Here is a 23,396-nt window from a genome sequence, read left to right on the forward strand (position 1 = left end):
CGTATATATATTTTTATGCTTGGTGTGCACAACTGGTCATCCACTGTACTACTTGAACTTGGTTTATCCTGGGATGTGGTGTAATTGAGGAGAATTTTGAGAGAAAGTGTCTTTCACCTGGAAAAATAAATCACGTCACCTTAGAAAATGTGATGCATGGTGCATTTCGCTAGTATTAGATTAGAATATAGCCTACAGATTAGAAAATGTCTTATTACATTGTTTATCACAGCTAACGCTAACGCTAACGGGACGTGTGTGTGTGTGTGTGTGTGTGTGTGTGTGTGTGTGTGTGTGTGTGTGTGTGTGTGTGACGATCATATCAAGCAGAGCCCAGATTTTACAGGCATTTTCAGCAGATCCCTAAAACGTTGACTGTGCAAACAGATTGCTGTTCCCAAAATAATGTTCCCAAAATGTATACACACACGCCCCACACACATAACCCCCCACCCCCCACAAGTCCCCCCTTTCATTCCACAATTTTAGTTTTAGTTTCATATTATAAACCGTCACAGTAGCTTCACAAAGGGCGGCATTTATAGCGCTTTAAAGTGCTACTATTTCAACTGCCACTAGATGTCAGCATTTGTTTTTCCAGGTCGAATGTCAGTCACATGTGCCCCCATGTGGCAGGAGGGAGAGAGAGGCTCTTTGGAGAGGAAAAAGCTTGGGAAGTTTTGCCACACTGCAGGAAAGAGCAGCCGCTATAGAGAGAGTGAGCCAGAAATAAGGGTAAGTTGTTTTCCTATTTATCACTTTTCTAACTAAGTAATATTTATTGGAAACACACATTCTTCTAATTCAGACTGCACTGTTGATTTAATTTCTCTTTTGGTAAAGTTTTACAATTTGTGGATGCTCTGATGTCAGAGAACTTGTTTAAGTGATTTAACTTTGATGCACTGCTGGGTGTATGTTGTTTACTTATGAGTATCTGTAATCGTTTCAATGTTTATCTTCAGATGAATTTCTTGAATGAATGTTGCTCTTGCTTTACCTAAGGCGCAAATACATAAATTATGCTTAATTTTAATGTTTACAGCTACTATGTGTTTTTAAAGTAAGTATACCAAGTATGTGCTTTCACTGCTCAGTTACTTTCTACATTTTCAAATGTACTTTAGTAAACATGTTATGATGGTGGATATTGTGAACTCTGATAGGCCAAAGCATGTCTCCTTAAACCACGATGTAAGCCAGAAATAAACTTGTGGATAAGAACAACATTTGAAAATACCGACCATTCCAGGGAATATTCCCTCCCTCTATTTTTGCTTTTTGAAGGGCTTACAGGAACTTGGTTTGCCCCATGACTTAAAAGCTATTTTTTCAGTATATTTCACCACCTTACTATGTGTCCTCCTTGTGTTGTCTGGTTTGTGGCAGTACTATATGTTCCCAAAGTAATGTGTTTACTTTTATATATTGCTTATTTTCATCACTGACTAATAGGCCTACACTAAAGGCAATAGGCCATATTTAAATGTAAGTTTTAAGAACAGGAGCTTTACTTTATTAAACCAAAGGTTAGATTTGGATTTTCGATCATTTCTGTTTTTATGTATTTCTAATAATTAATATGAAGATCAAATTCAGATCGAATGAATTGCTTGTCCTCCTGGTCACGTCATCACTTGTTGAACTCAGTCATTTGTTTTTTAAAACTAATGAAACAAAATTAATATTTCAGCCCACCAGGTGCCCAATGCCAAATTTATACACAAAAGCTCTCTAGATGTTAAAGGCCAACAATTTTGTAAATTAATTACTACTCTGCATTGAATGTAAAATACCTTGTATGTGCACAGAAAGAAAAACAGCACCATCAGCTGAATCTGGTGGGGCAAAGCTTCGCTGGCATAGCATTAGTCAAATAAGAACCAACAATACTTGTGGAAGTAAAAACACACACACATGGGAAACATGTAAGCTCCCCAACCTCAGAACCGTGAGTTGAATGTACAAATAGCTTGTACAAAACCAACATTATTAGGTTCTCTGTAGTGCTGTACATCCATCATTAACCCATAATAAAATGTGTGTGTATGGTGACAAGTTCACTGCATGATCAAATTGATAATTGAATGGATAACTGTTATTTGATGGTTGATGATGAAGTGCTGCCTCCATGACTGAAAATGTAATCAATGTTTTTACTTTGTTTATGTGGGCTCAGGTGCACTTCGCACCTGCTTATTTCTTCAAAAGTAAAAAATCTCATTTAGCCCTCAAAACAGCTCTGACTCTGATCGTCATGGTAATACAAAGCTGTTCTCGAGAGGGCGGGTTGACCCGTAGCTTATTTGCATAAGCCCCTACAACTGGTTGATTTCAAAAGCGCTGTTAAATGGTGATGATAAGTATGCTACAATTGTAGATTCTTGGTGTATTTTGACCAAACCATGAGAGAGGCACCAGGGAACTGATTAAAGGGGACGGCAATCTTAAACATTTCTTGACGATAATATGTGATATGTGACTGCACTAGTCTAAACATGACAATCTGATTAATATTACATTTGCGGAATATGAGTTAAGCAGCAAAATTCAGCCGTTTTTATCCATCTCGGCGGGCGGCCATTTTGCCACTTGCTGTCGACTGAAGATGACATCACAGCTGGCTACGACCAATCACAGCTCACCTGTTTTCTGAAGCTGAACTGTGATTGGTTGTTACCTGAGACCTGCGCAACAGTGACGTCATTTTTACTTGACAGCAAGTGGCAAAATGGCTGCCTCCTGATATACTGTTGTGGGGCTGCATATTATTATACATATTATTGTCGATAATAATTTTTTTGGGGTTGGCTTCCTCTTTAAAATGTGAAAAAAAACAGATGTCTCCTTTAGAGACTGAATGATGTTGTGATCGTTTGTACGTGTAGCTCAATATACTTGATAAGGGAAGTCAACCCAAAACTCTTCTTTACAATAAAATGGTCTATGCGCCTTCACTACTCTGAATACGTCATGCTGATGTATATTGTGTTTGTGGAATATGAATTAAACAGCAAAATTCAGCCGTTTTTATCCATCTCGGCGGGCGGCCATTTTGCCACTTGCTGTCGACTGAAGATGACATCACAGCTGGCTACGACCAATATCCACCTGTTTTTAATCCATCTCAGAGGGCGGCCATTTTGCCACTTGCTGTCAACTGAAAATGACATCATAGTCTCTCAAGGCTCAGCTAACTAACAATCACGGCTCACCTATTATCTGAGTTTGGTCATGTGTCTTTTGCAAGCTGAGCCAATAATTTGTTTATGTTTTGGACATACGGCAGACCATTTAGCTGTCAGCTCGAACCAAAGAGAGAGAAAACTATTTTATTTCTCATGAGAACTCCTCATGTTATGCTCTTTATGTAACCAAATTACATGATAAATCTCTTGCTCTGTGATAGTCCAGCATGACTCTTTCCAGGATGTGCATGGAGATAGTTAAGAAAAAGGAGGCTCCTTCCTTTTCCTGTGTCCTTCTGTAGTTTATCAACTCCAGTGTGTCTGAAGTGCTGAAATGACGGCTCATGACATTTGGCAATATTATATTCGCCAAGACTGGCGCTACTCTCAGCAATACATTCTTTACATGTGTTTTCAGTGGATAACATTCCATAAGGCCTCATGGTATTCACAAGGACACGGTGGAAAATTTTGTTCACTAAAGAAGTGTGGAGTGTTTTCTTTAATAGTCACAGCCAGTTGGTATGCTTGTCTAAGTGCACTTCTGTGGCTCACTTGTGGGCTTCTCTGGGTGTGGCACCACTCTGCAAATGTGCCCTGAACAGTGGTTCTACTGTAGATGACTAAAAAAACAGGGCTGTAGTATACTGCCGCCTAAAGGTCCATTTGTGTTGTGCGTGCACCGGTGGGCTGATTGACCCTAATTTTAACTTTACACATTTCACTGAAGCTTTTCTTTTTTTTTTTTTTTAATACAGTGGAACCTCGGAGTTTGAACGTCCCGAAACTCGTACAATTCGGACTTCAACCAAAAAATCTGAGTAAAAAATAAAAAATTGAACTCATTTTCGGAGTTTGAATACCCAAGCAAAGCAAGCTAAGCCGAACATACCTTGAAAACAGGTAGCCAAGTGAAGCCGAGCGAAGCTAAGCAACGCTCAATGCTCTCGTTGCGGTAGCTGAGACGATGCACTGCTCATTTCCAATCAGATCGTGAATGCCTCCAGGGGTGCTCCATACTTGCGAGTGCATTTTGATTTTTCCACAACAATTTTCCTCGCCATGGGCCCAAAGAAAGACAACAATGCCAGTGGTAGCAAAGAAAAACATACAGTGCTACAAACCACAGTGGAATTAGGAAGGAGATTATCGCGCCGTTGTATCTACTGGGACTACTTCTGTAAATACTGGCACGAGGAACCCCCCCACCCCCCTTAACAGTTCAACAACGTGCCTGACGTTAAACAACGCACGCAAGGACCGCTTAGTCTTCTAACAATATCCCCAATGTAAAATACACGAACTCAGCAGTGAACTAAAGCAAGCATTAACATAGCATTTATCATCCACTGATGCCTTCACACCACAACAAGTAAGGTATTTTTATTGTATGAACACTGTACTGTACTGTAAATGTAAAAAATATAAATATAAATTAAAATGGGAATTTTCTGTTTTTGGAGCTTGGGAACGGATTAATTGCATATACATTATTTCCTATGGGAAAAAATGTTTCGGAGGTTGAACAATTTGGACTTTGAACACTTCGCAGGAATGAATTATGTTCAAACGCCGAGGTACCACTGTACACTTTATGGCCACAGCTCTGCAGTCATGGCAAGGAAAGAAAGAGTTGAGAATTGGTGCAATATGTGTTATTTTGGATTTAGGTAAAATATGCAAGTGTTTTTTTCCCCCTGTCTGTTATCACTGCAGAATTAGCATGGCAATAGAAATGAAAAGGGTACACGTTCATATTAGGGGGGAATCTGGTATGACAATAGGGCACGATAGGTAAGAGTGAAATATTATTATGTATTTGTAATCTCTTTTAAATTGTATTTATTTACACACACATGCCCAATTAAACACATTATAAACAAATGATGAGTGGCTTTGTTTAACCTACCTTAAATTAATTGATATTGGTTACCTTAATAGCAGCATATGGTGCATATTTTCTCCACAGTGATATAGTATATGCAAGAACCAAATTCCTACTGGAAATGGTTTTATTATTTTCAACTACATCCCATAAAATGGTTTTCCAACTTATTCTGGTCTGTTGTGGCTTCACCACAACCAATAGAATTCAGTAGTTAGCCTTTATCCAGACATACTATTTCAACACGCAAAATGTAACAAAATGTGAACAAAGGTTGTTTTTTTCTGAGCTACCCTCACAAATAAGCAAGTCAAAAAAAGCTCAAATTTGGATGGCTATTGTTGTTTTATGTTTTATTGTTCGCCCAGACCTTTCAGAGTGTAAAACACCAGCCTGGCCTTGTACATTCTGAAAGGTCCATTTTGTCTCCTCGATGAGAACTCGCCCTCGAAAAAAAACCCACAGTCTGTAACCACAATCTTTCAAGGCCGCTGACTCCCAGTCTCACACCCAGTTTAAGATTGACCAAAAAAACAAGAGTAGTGTTTTTCCCCTTCATTGCTTGATGTTTACTACTTTACATCCTTATATTTTTATATCATCACAGCCATCAAAATGCTTTCCTTAATGAGGCCCTCTATTATCTGTTCTATTTAAATATTTGTTTAGAGTGTTTCTCGGCATGTGGTAAAAATAGTAACAGTGATTTTGCATGGCTTGTTATTTTTAGTTCTCTTGGGGGGAGTGAAAGCCGTCTAATCTTTACATAACCTTTACTTTTGCTCTATTGTGGGTATATAAACTTGTTTGCATCCAATTTAATAAGAGGAACATATCCTTTCCTCTGATTTGCTTGCAACAGTATTCCAAGCATCTTGTATACATTAATGTTGTATGCATTTGTGACATTCGGTAAAGAGACCTGTTCCCTGAATTGTCTTCTAGACTAAAAAATGTTAGAAAGTCTCCAAGCATGATCATTTTCCCCTCTCATATATTATAGTCAGGGTCTAAATAAAGTAAAATTTACACTTGAAAGAGACTAAAATATTCAGGGTAAATGTAAAGTTAATGTAAAAAGTTAAAATTTTTCTTCATTTAAAGCTCTATTATGTTTAATTATAAGTAATTTGAGGTTGAAATAACATCTTACTTGGGCATGTGCGTGTGGCTGTTGATCACATCTTGATTTGATTGTTTAATCTTTGCTGTTTCTCTGAGCTGGTTAAATTGGATTAATCCGGGATTGATTTTTTTTTCTTTGGCGTGTGCCTCTCACTTATTTATACATTCTAGTGGAGCTGCAGCTCTGTTTTATACTATGACTGATTCTGATGTGGTCCACGGAGGCCTGTGGCACATTCAGTTTAATTTTGTGAGCAATTTGATGTTTAGACATCTAGAATATAAAGTATGCTCCACTGAGTAATTCACTTAATCGCTGTAGTTATTAACTTAGATTTCTGGAATTAAGACCCCACATTCAGAAACAAACACACTGGAATGCTTTAAAAAAAAAAATAATAATAATTTTTTGTTAAGTAATATTGGAAACTCACACTAACAAGAATGAATACATTTACATTTTCACAATAAATTCCTGAGCTAATTTTACTCTCTGTGCACTGTAAGGGCAAACATGAAATGGAAGTGTGCTCTATGATGCACCAGCAACCAGTCCAGGTTCTAGTTTGCCTTTCACCGCAAAGTCAGGTGGGATTGGCTCCTGCCACCTGTGACCCACAGTAGAGAACAGTATTAGAGGCATTAAAAATGGATGGGCGGCTGGCAAGATGAAAGTCAATATAGAAGAAAATAAAGTAAAAACACAATGCAATCAAAAACGGTTTTCCCTCTGGTACCAACTTTGTTTGGTTTGATTAACTTATAGAGCCACATTTGCTCTGTTGGATAAAATACTGTATTACATTCAGCTCTATAGGCAATCAATATGATGCTTATTAGTCACCACGTTAAATTAGATTGACCACAATCAGTTCTCTTACCATATACATTTTTAAAGTAATGTAATGCAAATACAGTACATAGATACATACGCCGGTCAGAAAACTACAGTATTGAGGATAAGTCCATTTATTTCAATAATTTGTTTTTAAAAAGTGAAACTTTTATGCTCTATTAGTTCACCACACACAAAGAGAAATATTTGTTCTAATTTTGAAGATTATGGCAGAAAGACACAAAGATTAAAAAAAAGAAATGTTTCAAGAAAATTAAAATATTATGACGAAGCTCAACATTGTGGGGTCAGTGTGTCCCAATCTTGTCATCTAGTTAATGCAAAACAACTGCGGCGGTTTTCCTCAGCCTTTAAATGGTCTCAGTCTGGTTTCAGAATCACGGGAAAGACTGCTAACTTGACGGTTGTGCAGAAGACCATCATTGACATATAAGGTCTCAAAAAGAAATTGCTAAAGAAGCTGGATGCTCACAGAGCGCTGTATCAAAGTATATGAAGACAGTGTTGAGCTGAAGGGAAAAACGTGGCTAGAAAAGGTGCACATACGTATGTCTGTTTGCATGACGTGCTACAGCTAGATTTCCATAACTCAAGCCACTCCTGAGCCAAAAACATCAGAAGCATGTGTGCTAAGCTAAGGAAAAAAAGCGTCAGCCTATTGGCCAAGTGGTCCCATGTCCTCTTTGCGTATGAAAGTCAATTTTGCATGCTTTTCACAATCAAAGTCCGGAGAAGCACAAAAGTCAAACTGCTTTGAGTCCAGTGTGAAGTTTCTGCAGTCAGTGATGGTTTGGTTTTCATTTGCTGGTGTGACTTCATTGTCTTTTATCAAGTCCACAGTCAAAACAGCTGTCCTCAAGGACATTTTAGAGAACTCACAATGCCAACAAGCTTTTTGGAGACAATGGTTTTATTTTCCGGCAGGATTTGGAACCTGCCCACAAAACCAAAACTACCAATATTTGCTCTAATAGCCAATGAATAACAACACGTAATTGACCAGCAAACTGCAGACAATCTAAAGGCCGATATCAAAGCATTTTGTGTCAGCTGTGCCAAAGCCTGATCGTCTCCACGTAACGCCGCCCTAATGCTGTCATTATTGTAAAAAGATGCCCAACAAAGTACTGATGGTATATGGCTTGAATACACTTTTCAGAAGGTCAAAATGCCTGTTTGAGATTATTTTGTTGTTGATCCCACCAAATATTCACATTTTGTGAAACACTGGATTTTTTGGGTTTTGTGTTTTTCTGTGAAACAAGTGAAGGCTTGAAATATTTCACTTTGTGTGGTGAACTAATGTAACATGCAGGTTTCACATTTTAAAACAAATTATTGAAATAAATGGACTTTTCCTCTATATTCAAATTTTCAGACAAGCACCTGTATAGTGATTGAATTTTCATATTCTTATGCAGAAACATACACGTGACCGAGAACAACCTTTGAAATGATTTTAAATTGTGGCCAGTGGTGTGATTAACATTCACACTCTGCCATTCAATATAATTGTCTTATCATCACTGTGAAGTTAACAAGGCAAAAAGACAAAAATGTTGGAAGTCAGGAGCAAAACCGTTCTAATGCTTGCTTCCTCCTTCAGTGTTGTATATTTTACAAAGAAGCTTTAAGTGTCTTGCTGATAGCACCACTTTAGCTTTCTATCATTTCTGACAGAAGTACGCCTGTAAAAAGTCAATATATTTTTTCTCCTTTAACTGCCTCCCCAGCTGTTGGTCTTGCTTCTGAAGTTCACTTTTTATGCTTGTTGTTTGACATGACTTTGTGACTTCCATACTACAAAAAAAAATGCTATAAATGTTATAACAAGACAATCCATCTTAGAATAATAGTTACTATTTGATACATATTAAACAGCCAACTCCGCAATGAATTATTTATCAGGGTGAGCTACCGTATGTTTGCTGCTTATCAATGCAGGCTACTTCATTTCTGTCATCATAACTTTGCATATGATTGCCTCTTAGATATGTAATTTTTCTAGTCTCTAGCTTGCAATTATTAGAGCTTGAAAATAATTGTTGATAATATTTAATACATATTCAGAGAAAAAGCAATATGTCCCTTTATACTGTAATACATTGTTGGGGGAAGTAAAGGATATTAATACCATTTTCTTTGAAGTGTATTAAATGGGTTATGTTTGGACAAGAAAATAAATTCATGCTACAGTCTATCAACTTAAAGTAGTCAACATTTTTAAGTATTAAAGGGGAAGTCAACCTTAAACATTTCTTTACAATAATATGTCATATGTGACCCCACTAGTCTAAATATGGTATTCTAGTTAATATTGCATTAAAGGAACATGAGTTATGAAGCAAAATCCAGCCGTTTTTATCCACCTCAGGGAGCGGCCATTTTGCCACTTGCTGTCGACTGAAGATGACATCACAGTTGCTCAGGGCGAAGGCAGCGACCAATCACAGCTCACCTGTTTTCTGAAGCTGTGCTGTGATTGGTTGTTACCTGAGACCTGAGCAACATTGATGTCATCTTCAGTCGACAGCAAGAGGCAAAATGGCCGCCCCCTAAGGTGGATACAAACGGCTGGATTTTGCTTCATAACTCATATTCCTTTAATGCAATATTAACTAGAATACCATATTTAGACTATTGGGGCGGCATAGAACATATTATTGTCATTGACTTCCCATTTAGAGTGATGGAATATCGATAAACATCAATCTCTGCTGGCCTAAACTGTTCTCCTCATTTTGTAGCCTTACTCTTGTCATCACTGCCTCAGTACATCAATGTGGATGTTAGATTTTTGTGTGTGTCTAATTTGATTTCAGCCTCTGTGTGCTGCCATGTATATATAATTTGTCCAGGGCCTTCAGAAGCAGTAGTCATCAATGTAACTTAACTATCGTTTATGCTCAAAATAAGCAGTTTTGCATCGCAGTTTGCCAGTCAAAATACACATTTTTGTGCCTCAAACAAACAGAATGAATTGCAAGACTTCGAATGGGTCTGCGTTTGTATGGTAGTGGTATGGTCATCTTGCAGGGTAGCTTCCACTGCTTGCAGACTCTCATCTTGATGTCTGTCTGCATTCCGATTGCTTCCAATGATGACAAGTCTAGTTTCTCCACTAAGGGAGACGCCACCCCAGCAGTTCAGCAATAAGCATAATGTTCTCAGTATCTTCTCCACAGCTTGACCCTGTCTTCCAAATGCCCTAGGCAGAATCTGGACTCGCTGAGCATAACATTCTTCCACATTTTCAGGTACCAGAAGCTCAGCAATAGTCAATGGCAACAGCAAAATAATCTTTTTGCCATTGGCAGAGAAGATTTAGCTTTTTCTTTTTTTCTGGGCCAACCCACATACCAGCTCTGCTGCTCATCCCACAAATGCATGTTGTTTGCAAATGTGGCACCATTTAAAAGGGACATAATGAGGCTTTTGAACGGCGTAAGATTTTTTGGCAACAAGCATTATTACAATGACGAAATCATCTACCAAACACAAATTTTGTTTTGTTTCCGTTTATAAGCCGGATCCAGCTGCAGATACAAGAGATGAACAGCAGGTTACGATACAGATATATTTATTGTAACATGTGGTTAATGTTGTGGCTGGAGGCAAACACTCCTGTTTGAGAGGCTAACATGAATATGAGCACAGAGTCCAGGCAGGCAGGCAGCAAACAGAGAGAACAACAGAGCAGTGTAAGTATATCAGAATATAAACGTGACCTTTCTAAATGGCTGGATGCAAAAAAGTAGACAGAGTGATGACGATCTGGCAGTGCAGCTGCTAATTTGTTGGATGAGATGCAGACACTGGCAAACCTGCAATGACTTCTGACCTGACAAATGTTCTTACCTTTTTACAAATACCGTACATAATTATATATCTGATAATGAACGTCTATGGTATGATGCAATTAAAATTATTATTATTTTTTATATGTTGTTGTCAGTATTGTGAATGTGAGTGTGGTTGTTCGTCTCTGTGTGCCCTGCGATTGGCTGGCAACCAGTTCAGGGTGTACCCCGCCTACTGCCCGAAGCCAGCTGGGATAGGCTCCAGCACCCCCGCGACCCTTGTGAGGAAAAAGCGGCCAAGAAAATGGATGGATGGATGGATGGATGTTGTCAGTATATTAGATAAATTTTGATTCTTAAGTGCTTGAGTTGTGTGCTGTTATATTGCATTTTTGTTTGGTATAATTACGGCATGACAGTGGTGGTATTTAGAGGTGGCTTCCATTGAAGTGTACGGTGCAGAATTCACAAAACAGCCCAAAGGTAAACCCTGACACACCCATTTTAGTACACTGGGTATTAAGATGCTTGTCTAATACCTCAATCTTCTCAAAATGACATGTATGTGATGAAAACAGCTAATTAGTTTTTGACAGTGTAAATAAAAATAATCGTCTTATTAACTGTCTGCCACAGCAGTCACTAAGATGTCAAAAGCGAGCAGTCTTCTACTAGACTTTGCATTCACTATAAAAACAGTTTATTTTCTTTTATCAACACAAAAAAAATGTTCAGCTGACAGTGTTGTGGGTAATTGGACGGCGACGCATGCTGTGCAATTCAAAGAACAACATCCCCTCCGTCCACTTTCCATAGCATGGTGACGGCTGTTGACTGCCTCTGGTTACTTGTTGTCAAAGCAAAACAAAAAGGCTGGAGATGTGATTGCCATTTCCCGCTCACAATTATGTTCAGTATATGTTTGAAAAAACAAAAAATCTCTGTGAGCACACTATGTACTGTATATATGGTCTACAATGTTTTGATATTAATGCTTAGAGAACTAAATTATTTAAATTTTTGTCAGTTTTCGTTTTCTGATTAATTTACTACAAACAATACCAAATGTTCATCTTAATTGCATTTGCACATGCTACTATAGTTGGCGATTGTCACTTTCAACATCGCATATGTGCAATATTTTCAGTGCAATAAAACACAAGGTGCAACATACTGTATCTTTTTTGCCATTTCAACTACTTGAGAGACTTCCCCCCTTTCTCATCTGGTTTATTTGATAATGCTTTCCCCCCCCCATTATATTCTATGCCTTTTAAATAGGGGTGTGCCCAAAAAATCGATTCTCATAAGAATCGCGATTCTCATTTAGTACGATTCAGAATTGATTTTAAATGTCCCAAAATCGATTTTATTTAAATAATTTTATACTGTCTTACCTTTATTTGTGTGTGCCTTTACTGGGAGCGCTGTTCATGTTGTACCCGATTTGGCCACTCAGGGGCAGTGTGGTTCCACGCGGTCTGATACAATGTTAAGTTGTAGCCACATTGGCGAGTAGAAGGGAAAAGTCACAATCAAGTTATTCCAATAAAAGTTGTTTTTTGCAGCGTGGAGCCGTTCTTTTGAGTGATAAAAGTGCCGTGAGTAGCGCATTAATTAGCATCAGCGAGTCAGACTGGAGTAGATAATTACGATTCCTTACACATCTATAAATTTAAGCAAAAATCATTGTCAATCAAATAATTGTGAATCAAAAATCTTAATCGAAAATTGATTCTGAATCAAATTGCACACCCACAAATCGGAATTGAATCGTGAGACATTCAAAGAATCCCACCCCTACTTTTAAATCTCTCTCACTGTTCTATGCTGCTGTAACCAGTGATTTTTTTCTGTCTTCCTGTGGGATCCGTTGTCTTATTCTATCTATCAATTTGTTATGGTACAATTCTGCCAAGATCAGGCTTTCTTTTGGCTGCCGCTTGCGTACATAATGTTTCATCATACCAGCAATAGCATGTAATTCTGCTATTAATTAAGCAATAATGGGAAAACATGGTACAGTACAGTTCTGTGCATTGCAATTGTCCATATATAAGATGTACAAATGGTGTAAAATCTTTACATTTCATTGTAATGCTGACTTGTCAGTTCTCAAGCTCAACCTAAACGAAACATACCAAAATGAACACACACCACAGTAATGACACTTAAATAAAAGGAAGCCGTAGTAGTAGTAGTCATGTGACGTTTAATGCCTGCTAGAGGCACCTTTATTCTAGGTAGTTACATACTATAACTTGTTTTTGGAGGTATTAAGATATTACACACCGTTTGCATATCTTCATAGGAAAAAAATTGTCACAATTTTAAATCAAATGCAAGAGCCAATTTAATTATTGGAATCATGTTGTGTCAGCGCCGAGTTACAAGTGTAGGATATTTGGCATGAAGCCACCATGGAGGCATATTTCTTCTCTGTTGTCCATTACTACCAAATCGGATACAGATCTTCTTTAAACATTCAACATTCTACAGAATTCAAATGATATAGGTAGGCTATAACTTCCGTCAATCTTGATAATAGTTTTCAGTCAATCTTCAAAGCTCTAAATTTATCTCAGAACAAGAACCCTATTGGATCGGAATGATATCCAACACAATGTTATGGCATTTGTTGTGGTTATAATTCACATTTTTTACATTTCACTCAACAGGTTTCTTTTGTTTGCATCAACTGCCACGATTTAAACAGCCACACTTCAATTTGTAGCACTACTGATAATTGAACTAGATATATTTGGTGAAAAAAAATCTGATGTATTTATTTAAGCCTTGTTATTTTCAACATTGCACATCTGTCTTGCAGGCAACTATCTAAAAGCCATTTTTAGCCACTAAGAGGCTGAGTGCGGGGAATCTTTACCTTGTTGGTTGCCCGTGTGTCGACAACAATCATTGATCCAAAAGGCTGCTTTGTCAGTTTTATTTTCCGTTAGAAGCAAACATGATGATTACCACACGTCGTTTGTTCCATTAGTGGGTTCAAATTTTTTCCAAAGCAATCAACACGTGGTCATCAAAAAGTAGGACTTTCAAGTTCACACTGATAGTTCAAAAACATTTCCAATAAGTGAACAGCTGACACTAGGGTTCAAATCCTGGCTCCGGTCTTTCCACATGGAGTATAGCATATTCTTCACATCCTTGCGCGGGTTTTTCCAGCTTCCCCCCACATTCCAAAAACATGCATGTCAAGTTAACCGGGGACTCTAAGGTGCTCGTAGGTGTGAATCTAAATATGTACAGTTGTTTATTTATATGTGCTCTGCGATTGGCTGGCGACCATTCAGAATGTACCTCGCCTCTTGCCCAAAGTCACTCTAAGGATAAGTGGAATAAAAATGGATGGACTTTCAATATTTTAACCTTAAACCACCTGACAACGTGTGTCGTCCTACAGTAAGTATTGCTGGAATATTATAACACTATATGATCTAAAATATGAAATGGTTAACTGTTGTGCACATATATTACATTTTTTTTAATCAAATGTAATTGGTTATACTAGTTTGAGAAAGCATTCGAAATAGTTACAATCCTATTCCTACTGACTTGTAACTGTAACCAATTACATTTCTAAAATAATCTTCCCAACACTGCTCATATCATAAAATGGACCATTTGGCTTGACGTGAAGTAAGTCATTTCATGTGCTCCTCAGAGATGTGCGGCTGGTTATTCCCAGTGCTCTGTGATGTGTGGATGAATCGCACACACGGGACCTTATTTGAACACTCCACTGAATATATTACTCACTCTGGGCTTTCACTGATATCTTGACATTGTTTTGATGGGGGCGGGTCAAAGCCGAAAGCAATAGCTATTCATCTCTTAATCATCAAGAAAAACACTTGGAATAAATAATATATGATAGAACTTACCATCTCATGTGAGATGAAAGTTCAATAGCACTTAGGCTGACTTAATTGTGTCGAATAAACATTTCTCTTTACAGTATTTACTTTGCTATTTATTCAAGGGGGGCAAAATCTATCTCATACCTTATATTACATGGGGATCGTTTAAAAACAAATTTTGACCCCAAACATTTTGCTGATCAATTTGAGTTATCATAGGAGTCCAATTTCGATATCACCTTAAAAACTCTCTTGTTCCTGAAAATTGCAAGTCTACGGATAGTTTCTGCCTGTATCACATTTCTTGCCCCTTTGTAGATCTTCCTTTTAATGTTGCGCCACAGGATCTCAGTCGGGTTGAGATCAGGGGATGATGCTGGTCACACGGTTAATTTTTTTCCGGTTTTATCTACACCAGCTGACATTTCAAGTGTGCGAGGATGCTCATCTTGCATGCTAATGATTTTACCACAGAAAGCTTGGTTCTTGTTTTTATACCATGGCAGCAAATGGTCCGTTAGAAACTTCACACATTGACACCGTCAGTCACCCAAAAATCGGCCCACCATCTCACTCCCCGTTATTCCACCCCAAATTGACACGTCGTTACTTTCTTCCTGAGGTCGCAGTCTCGTTGAGATATGGTAGCAATCTACCAAGCATCCAGAATTCCATCCATATGGACCCTTCATGGTATACAGCATACATTAGTCTTTATGTGTCTGATTTTGGACAAAATTCGGACGACATCATAAACTGGTCGCTAGTCAGTCGCAAGGCATATAGACAGACAGATTCATTCACACCATCACTGCATGGCAGCTGAACCTACACTATTTGCACCAAAGTCAGGAATGTACAAACCCAATTCCAAAAACCTTGAGACACTATACAAGTTGTGAATAAAAATTGAATGCAATTATGTGGAAGTGCCAAATTTCAATATTGTATTCAGAATAGAACATAGATGACAGTTCCAAAGTTTAAACTGAGAAAATGTATCATTTTAAGGGGAAAATATGTTGATTGTAAATTTCATGGTGCCAACAAATCTTAAAAAAAGTTGGGACAGGTAGCAATAAGAGGCTGGAAAAGTCAGTTGCACAAAAAAACAGCTTGAAGAGCAGTTACCACTAATGAGGTCCATTGGCAACTTGATTGGAGTATAAAAAGAGCTTCTCGGAGTGGCAGTGTCTCTCAGAAGCGAAGATGGATAGGGAATCACCAATTCCGCCAATGTTGCGCAGAAAGATAGCGGAGAAATATCAGAAAGGTGTTAACCAGCGAAAAATTGAGAAAATGTTGAAGTAATCATCATCTACAGTGCATATCATCATCCAAAGAATCAGAGAATCTGGAACAATCTCTGTGTGTAAGGGTCAAGGGCGAAGGGTCATACTGGATGCCCATGATCTTCGGGCCCTTAAACGGCACTGCACCGCAAACAGGAATGCTTACTGTAAGGGAAATCACAGAAAGGGCTCAGCAGTACTTCCAGAAAACATTGTGGGTGAACACAATCCACCGTGCCAGCCGCCGTTGCCAGATGAAACTCGACAGTACAAAGAAGAAGCCATTTCTAAAGCGGGCCAGGGGTCATATAAAATGGAGTGTGGCAAAGTGGAAACCTGTTTTGTGGTCAAACGAATCACGATTGGAAGTTCTTTGTGGAAAACTGGGGCGCTATATCATACTGACTAAAGAGGACAAGGACAACCCAAGTTGTTATCAGCACTCAGTTTATAAGCCTGCATCTGTGATGGTATAGGGTTGCATGAGTGTGTGTGGCATGGGCAGCTTCCACAAATGGAAAGGCATCATCAATGCAGAAAGATATATTCCGATTTGAGAACAACATATGCTCCCATCCAGACATTATCACTTTCAGAGAAGATCTTGCATTTCTCAACACGATAATGCCAGACCAAATGCAGCACCAATTACAACATCGTGGCTGCGTAGGAAAAGGATCCAGGTATTGAAATGGCCAGCCTTGCAGTCCACTTCTTCCCCTTCTAGAGCACATTTGGCGCATCATAAAGGGGAAGGTGCAACAAAGAAAAAGCCCAAAACAGTTGAACAGATAGAGAGATGCGTGTTAGACAAGAATGGGACAGCATTCCTATTTCTAAACTTGAGAAACTTGTCTCCTCGATCCCCAGACGTTTGCAGACTGTTGAAAGAAGAAGACGGGATGCCTCACAGTGGTGAAAATGGCCTTGTCCAAACTTTTTTTTAGATTTGTTGACACCATGGAATTTAAAATCAAATAGTTTTCCCTTAAAATGATACATTAACTCAGTTTAAACTTTTGAACTGTCATCTATGTTCTATTCTGAATAAAATATTAAAATTTGACACTTCCGCATAATTGCATTCAGTTTCTATTCACAACTTGTATAGTGTCTCAACTTTTTGGAAATTGGGTTTGTACCACTACATCATCAGCAATGTGAGCAATTACGTTTTCCTTTAATTAGGCACATCTGGGAAACTAATGATTAGACCTGTCGGAAGTTGATATAAGGGATCTAAGCAGAGTGGATAAACACCATTTGGAGAGCTTACCATGGGGAAAAAAAACAACAACTTCAAATGTTCATTTATCCTAAAATCTTGTATGCCTGATGATTTGGAACACTACAGACTACTGTATATATACCAGTACTAGTGGCACATACTATGACTTAATTAGTAGTCCAAGCTTGCTCAAGTTCTGTTGCAGAGATTTTATACTTTCCAGTCTGGAAACACATGGAAATTGATTCTCACAAATCAAATTTAAGTCATTCAATTTGATATGTGTCTGGGGTTTGGCTGTGTAAATCTGATTCCCAACTGTTCTGCGTGTCAGGGCATGAATTTCAATGTGGCAATCCAATTTGTTTTTCACTCAACACGACTGGAAATATCATCTACACAAACACTTGTATTCTGTCGTAACACACCACACATTGGTTGGATCATTTCAGTAAGAAAGTATTTAGTCAAAGCCATCTGCAATGAGAGAGATCTGTCACTGGCTGTGAATGGACTGTCAAATAGCGGAGTGCTCCATCATCAATGTGTGTCCGTCTTTAAAAATACGCAATGCATGTTTGGTCTGCATATAGATACATTTACAGCATTGCCCTTATATATTTTCCTTTGGGGGAGTATTATTTCCTTCATATCTATAAATACATACTCATACACAGAGAGCATATTTGTCTTTTGTTGGGCGGAGTTTGACTGGCAAGCACCCCCACCCCTTCTAGCAGGGATTAGCAGCAGAATGCAAATAGCAGATGTAACACAAAATGCATCTGCAGGTGTTGGAGGTGCTCACACTTCAGATATGGAGGCACAAATCAGTCCATCATCAAGATGCTTGCGCCTCATAGAGAGTGGAAAGATATTCATAGCTGCGGATCACTGGAACAGACTTCCTCTGACACGGTTGTAATATTCTTATCAGTTTATAAAGGGGATAAAAATACCACATGATAAGGTTGGATTGTTAATTTCCTTGCATCTGCTTGATCGTCTGTGTTACGTAACTAGCTCTCACGAAGAGGACTAATGAGGAAGCCTACAGAGTGGAAGTCATGGTTTTATCTTGTGAACAGCTTGGATGTCTTGATGCGACCATCATTCACATGCATGGGCCCAATTCAAATGATCTATAGGTTGAACGCATGAGGGGCAACAGCGGAATGGTTGGATGAGTTTGGTGCGGAAAAATTCAAGAGCGCATTTAACACCTTTTGTGACATTGGCCGTCTCATCTAACATCTTGTAGAAAGTCTCCTTTTAAGGGGGACCAATTCCAATTCGTATTTCAACTTTCTGTTAGGTGTAATGGCCTGGCGTTTCTTTGCCGTTATTGTGATAGAGTACATTGAGAATGAAGAAACTGGGCACAAAATCAAGTACGTGTCACGAAGTAACTGTAGTGCAAAGAATAGAGGCATGTCTCAAGGGGAATTCTTCAAAGGTGCACCAAATTCTTACCCCAAAATAGTGTTGCATTAAATGTAGAAACTGAATAATTGATAGGCGAATAAATTATGAATCATACAGAATGTTCAAACATCTTAATAGTAGCATCACCAACACTTGCACTGGTTGTCAGCAATCCGCAAAACTGCGAACTTTAGTCAGTGCCACCTAAATGGGGAAGTATTTGACAACAATGTTATTTACCAATCCGTCCAAGAAATGGTTTCAATACAGAAATCATTTTCATTTCTGCTTGTCACATGACATTAATTAGCAATTTAACAGCTGTCACAAACGCGCCATTTTATTGATGGACTAGGGAAAATGTTTGACATGTTTGATAATTGAATGCATCCTTCTCTATGCGGTGGCTAATGCAATCAAAAGATATATTGAGAGGAATGACAGTCACAGAGAGAGAACGGTGGTTTTAAAAGAAATCATTTTTGGATCATTTCACAATTTAGTCAGACAAATGTGGGAAAACGGTAATCTTCGTGTGTCTGTCTATCTTTGATTAGTCTGATATATTATTATTCTGTCTCAAACATCTGAAATCCTGGAAAGCAATGAATGTCATGTCTAGAAAACAAGTGAGGAACTTGCTGAAAACATTACCGCAGAATATGAAAATATATTTTCATATCAGGTGCTGAAACAATTAAGCTACATTTTATTGAAACACTACATGACACAGTTAATATTTCCGTGATTCAAATCAATGATTAACTCTCAAAGTCACCTTCAAGTAATATTGTGAGTTCAGCATGCTGTTATGTAAATGTAACGACCTTGACGATCTCAATTTCCACCTTTCAACATAATTGAATCAGCTGCTAAGACGGCAGCTGGAGTTTGATTTTTTAAAGAGAAGCCTCAAGTGAAACAACACAAATAAACTAGAAAGGTCAGTTACCGAAATCAGCCATCCATCCATTTTCTATCCCACTTATCTTGTTCAGACTTGTTAAGATGGAGCATATCCCTGCTGACAATTTGCAGCCTGGACTGGATACCAGTCAATCGCAGGGTGCATAAGACATACAATAAGATTCACATTCACACTATCACTGAATGAACCTGTTCTCTGAACCGAAATGAGGGAAAAGAAACACTACACTGTCTGTGCCTTATAGAAATCTGCCGTTTTTACTATAAAATCCTGTGAACAACACTTGTTTTTTTCTTAATGAATGAATAAAAATCATTTTTATACAGGGGCTAATAAGAAACATTTTTTCCACATTGCTTAGACCAGGGTTCACCAATTCTGGTCCTCGAGGTCCGAAGTCCTGCAGGTTTTAGATGTTACCAACACACCTGATAATAAGGATCAGGATTATTATCAGCACTGATCTGAATATATGACTTGGATAGCTTGATGCCACGAGTCTGCCATATTGCTCCTCCCAAGAAAAGTTTCTCAGCATACGATCCTATAGATTTACAGTATCGAAATTGGAGAACATTTGAGCCAGTACTTAGTAGAAACAGCATGATTCATGATGTTTTAAATTTGTTAAACATAAACAAGAGGACTTCAGACATTTTACAACTTGCCTTAAATACATGAATACATTATATGCTTAATGATGTTTATAGTAGGAAACTTGTGCATTTTTTGTTAAAGAATTATAACTGTAATTCAACAAAAGATGCCTCTGCCAAATCCAATATTGGGGTCTACGGAACTGAGCGATAAAAGGAAAAAGGGGTCTTCAAAGCAGCACACACCGTTCACTTGTTATTTATTTGTTTATTTATTTTTTATTTGTTAAAAAATAGTGACCACCCCGCCACAAACCCCCCACCCCGCCCCCCCGGCCTCATACTTACTGCCTACGAGCTGTATATGTCTTATTTGTACGTATAACGTATAGTTTATAACAGTGCCTCCGCTACGCCTTTGGTGCCCTAAGCTTAAAAGTGTGTTGATGCCCCCGGATTTTATTTATATATTTTTTGCAGGGTGGGGGCATTTGTCATGCAACGATAATAGTTTGTATGTCTTAAAGACCCAACCCCAACCTTTTGTTGCGCCACGGACTAGTTCAAGGTTTTCGCAGACCAAAAATCAATGGGAGTAGCAAGATGGCCACCCGGTGGCTTCAAAGGCTTGCACGGGCGTGTATGGACTATCGGCTATCCAGTCATATATTCAGATCAGTGGTTATCAGGCATGCTGATGAGCTGAATATATGAATCAGGTGTGCTAGTGGGCACAAACATCTAAAACCTGTAAGACTCATGACCTTGAGGACTGGAATTGGTGAACCCTGATTTAGACGCTTACCAATACCTAGGCAGTACCTCGTGGTTGGAAAAAAAATTTAATAAATAAAAATACAATTGCTAATGTAAAGTGCATCTCATACACAACCTAACTCAGTATGTGTCACATACTATAATTTAAAATAAATTTCAAAGCAACTACAAAATTAAAGAGATTTAAAATGAAATAAAAAAATACAATAACAAAGTAGTTTAGTATTATTACTAAACGAGCATACATTGCAAAAAAAATATTTTTGAAAACATGACCTTAATCATAACTTTAAACCTGGATTTAAAAGCATTTATACTTTATTGGTATGGTTTTAATCTTTATTCATTCATATTATTGCTATACTGCGATTGGGTGGCAATCGGTTCAGGGTGGACGCCGCCTACTGCCCGTAGACAGCTGGGATAGGATCCAGCACACCTACGACCTTCGTGAAGATAAGCGGTTCGGTTCATGTAAATAATAATAATAATAATAATAATAATAATAATAATAATAAAGAATAGCAGCAAATTAGTATTATACAAACGTAAAAATGCTTTTTAAGGGTGATTTTGAGTGAGGCGTGTTATACACAAGTGTTATTAAACAACTTCAGCAATGTATACTTTGACAATCTCAGATTAAAGAAAAGTTTGGGACAAAATGAAGTTAACTAAACAATAAAAAGAAAACAAGTACTGTAATCAACCAACCTATTTTTTATCATGTTGCATTGCAGCAGCCAATGAATATCTACAGATTTTGCTCAAATGGCATCTTGTTAGACCACAATCATTAAAATTCTATCAGATAAACAGCGGGAACAATCTCGTTCTGTATGATTTTAATGCTAGTGTGCATAATGTGTATAAAGTTTTCTGTGTGGCCTGGCTTTTTTTTTTTCTATTGAGATGAGATATTCTCAGGAGCCTCATATTGCATCTTTAAACAAGAGAAAGCCAGATAGCCTCATGGCCCTTTAAGGCTGCACAGGGACCACACAGCAACATGGTGCACTTTGTTTATCTCTCTGAGTCCATTTGCCTCCTGCTTCAATACAGGCTTTCACTAGTACTTTAGTAGGTATTTAGGAAACGTCACTGTTAACAACAGAGCTGAGTTACATTACGCAATGTGTTGCCAGAAAACGTGTATTTGTACATATTGAGCCACAGCATCTTCTGCAAGTTCTCAGACATTGAGAAATTGACACACAAGGAGGGCAGCTGGGGTAGGGGGTGCGGGAAGAGGGGGGGGGGGGTGGTTCAGAGAGAGAGAGAGAGAAAGAGAGAGAGAGAGAGAGAGAGAGAGAGAGAGAGCTGGGGCTTTTTGAGGTATGCTCGGTTTGGCAATATCATGAATGACAACAAAGTTAGAAAATGATGATCCAGTTTCAATCTTAATGAGTTTCCTGCTGTCAAGTTCATCCCAGCCTGTAAAGTTGAGAAAAAAACGACTGCAGATTATTGCAATTAGTGCCTTAATCAACATAAGTGGGACACATTGCTTTCATGTATACGCAAGTACAAATACAGATTATGAATAAATACCTTTACTATGGCTCCATCTTTTTTTATCATTATGTGTATTAGATTTTATCAGTCAATGACAATTTTTCATTTATTTTTATTTATTATAACATATTTTCTCATGATACCGTTATATCAGTTTTTATTTGAGAAAGTGCTCAACTATGATTTTGAATTCAAAATATGAAGGGATTTTTGTCTTCTGAAATGTGCTTAATTCACTGTATTGATTATATATTAATACACTCTGCAATTAACTGGCAACTAGTCCAGGGTGTAGTTTGTCTTACATGTAAAATCAGCTTATTTAAGCGCCAGCTCCCCATGACTCTGAGCAGGGTAAGCAGTAGTGATGGGAAAATGAAGCTTCATGAAGCACTTGCGATACTTTTTGACTCCTCAAGATGGCACTCATGATTCAAAGATGCAATGCAAATGTAATCAATTTTTATTGCACTTGCCTTTATCTTTAAACCAAGAGCACCATCTAGAGGAGTCAAAAAGTATCGCAAATGCTTCGTGAAGCTTCATTTTGCCATCACTAGTAAGCAGTATAAAACTAGATGAGTATATATAAGATATTTATGATAACACTGAGATCAAACAACTTCATTAGCAATGTCTTTAATGCTCTTTCTATGTCAGGAAGCTCTCGACATCTTACCATTTTGGAAGGGGGCTTTTTCATTGTTGGTATCTCTCATAAGGGCATTGCCCACCCACCAAATGTGAAACAAATGAAGCGGTTTTTAATTCTGCCAAATTGTGAGTATTTTTGCAATATTTTCTCACTGCCAAAAAGAATGACGCCCATTTTAAAAAGTCCAGAGTAAAATGCACCAAAATCTGGCACCATCACTATTTAGGTGGAAATGTTTTTTTAAG

At 38.0% G+C, this 23,396-nt stretch overlaps 1 protein-coding gene across 2 annotated transcripts in view; it reads left to right on the plus strand.

The window, feature by feature from the left end:
* Nucleotides 1–23,396, plus strand: part of tspan4a (tetraspanin 4a) — a 128,835-nt gene that overhangs the window by 3,876 nt on the left and 101,563 nt on the right. For both annotated transcript variants that reach the window (XM_077563053.1, XM_077563052.1), the window contains exon 2: nt 602–735. Coding sequence is in view for 1 of the 2 variants with exons in the window: in XM_077563052.1 (XP_077419178.1) it covers nt 607–735 (129 nt within the window). In the remaining variant the exon portion in view is untranslated. The remainder of the gene's footprint in view (nt 1–601; nt 736–23,396) is intronic.

The sequence above is a fragment of the Vanacampus margaritifer genome, chromosome 4 (assembly GCF_051991255.1).
Source record: "Vanacampus margaritifer isolate UIUO_Vmar chromosome 4, RoL_Vmar_1.0, whole genome shotgun sequence".
Classification (NCBI taxonomy): Eukaryota; Metazoa; Chordata; class Actinopteri; order Syngnathiformes; family Syngnathidae; genus Vanacampus; species Vanacampus margaritifer.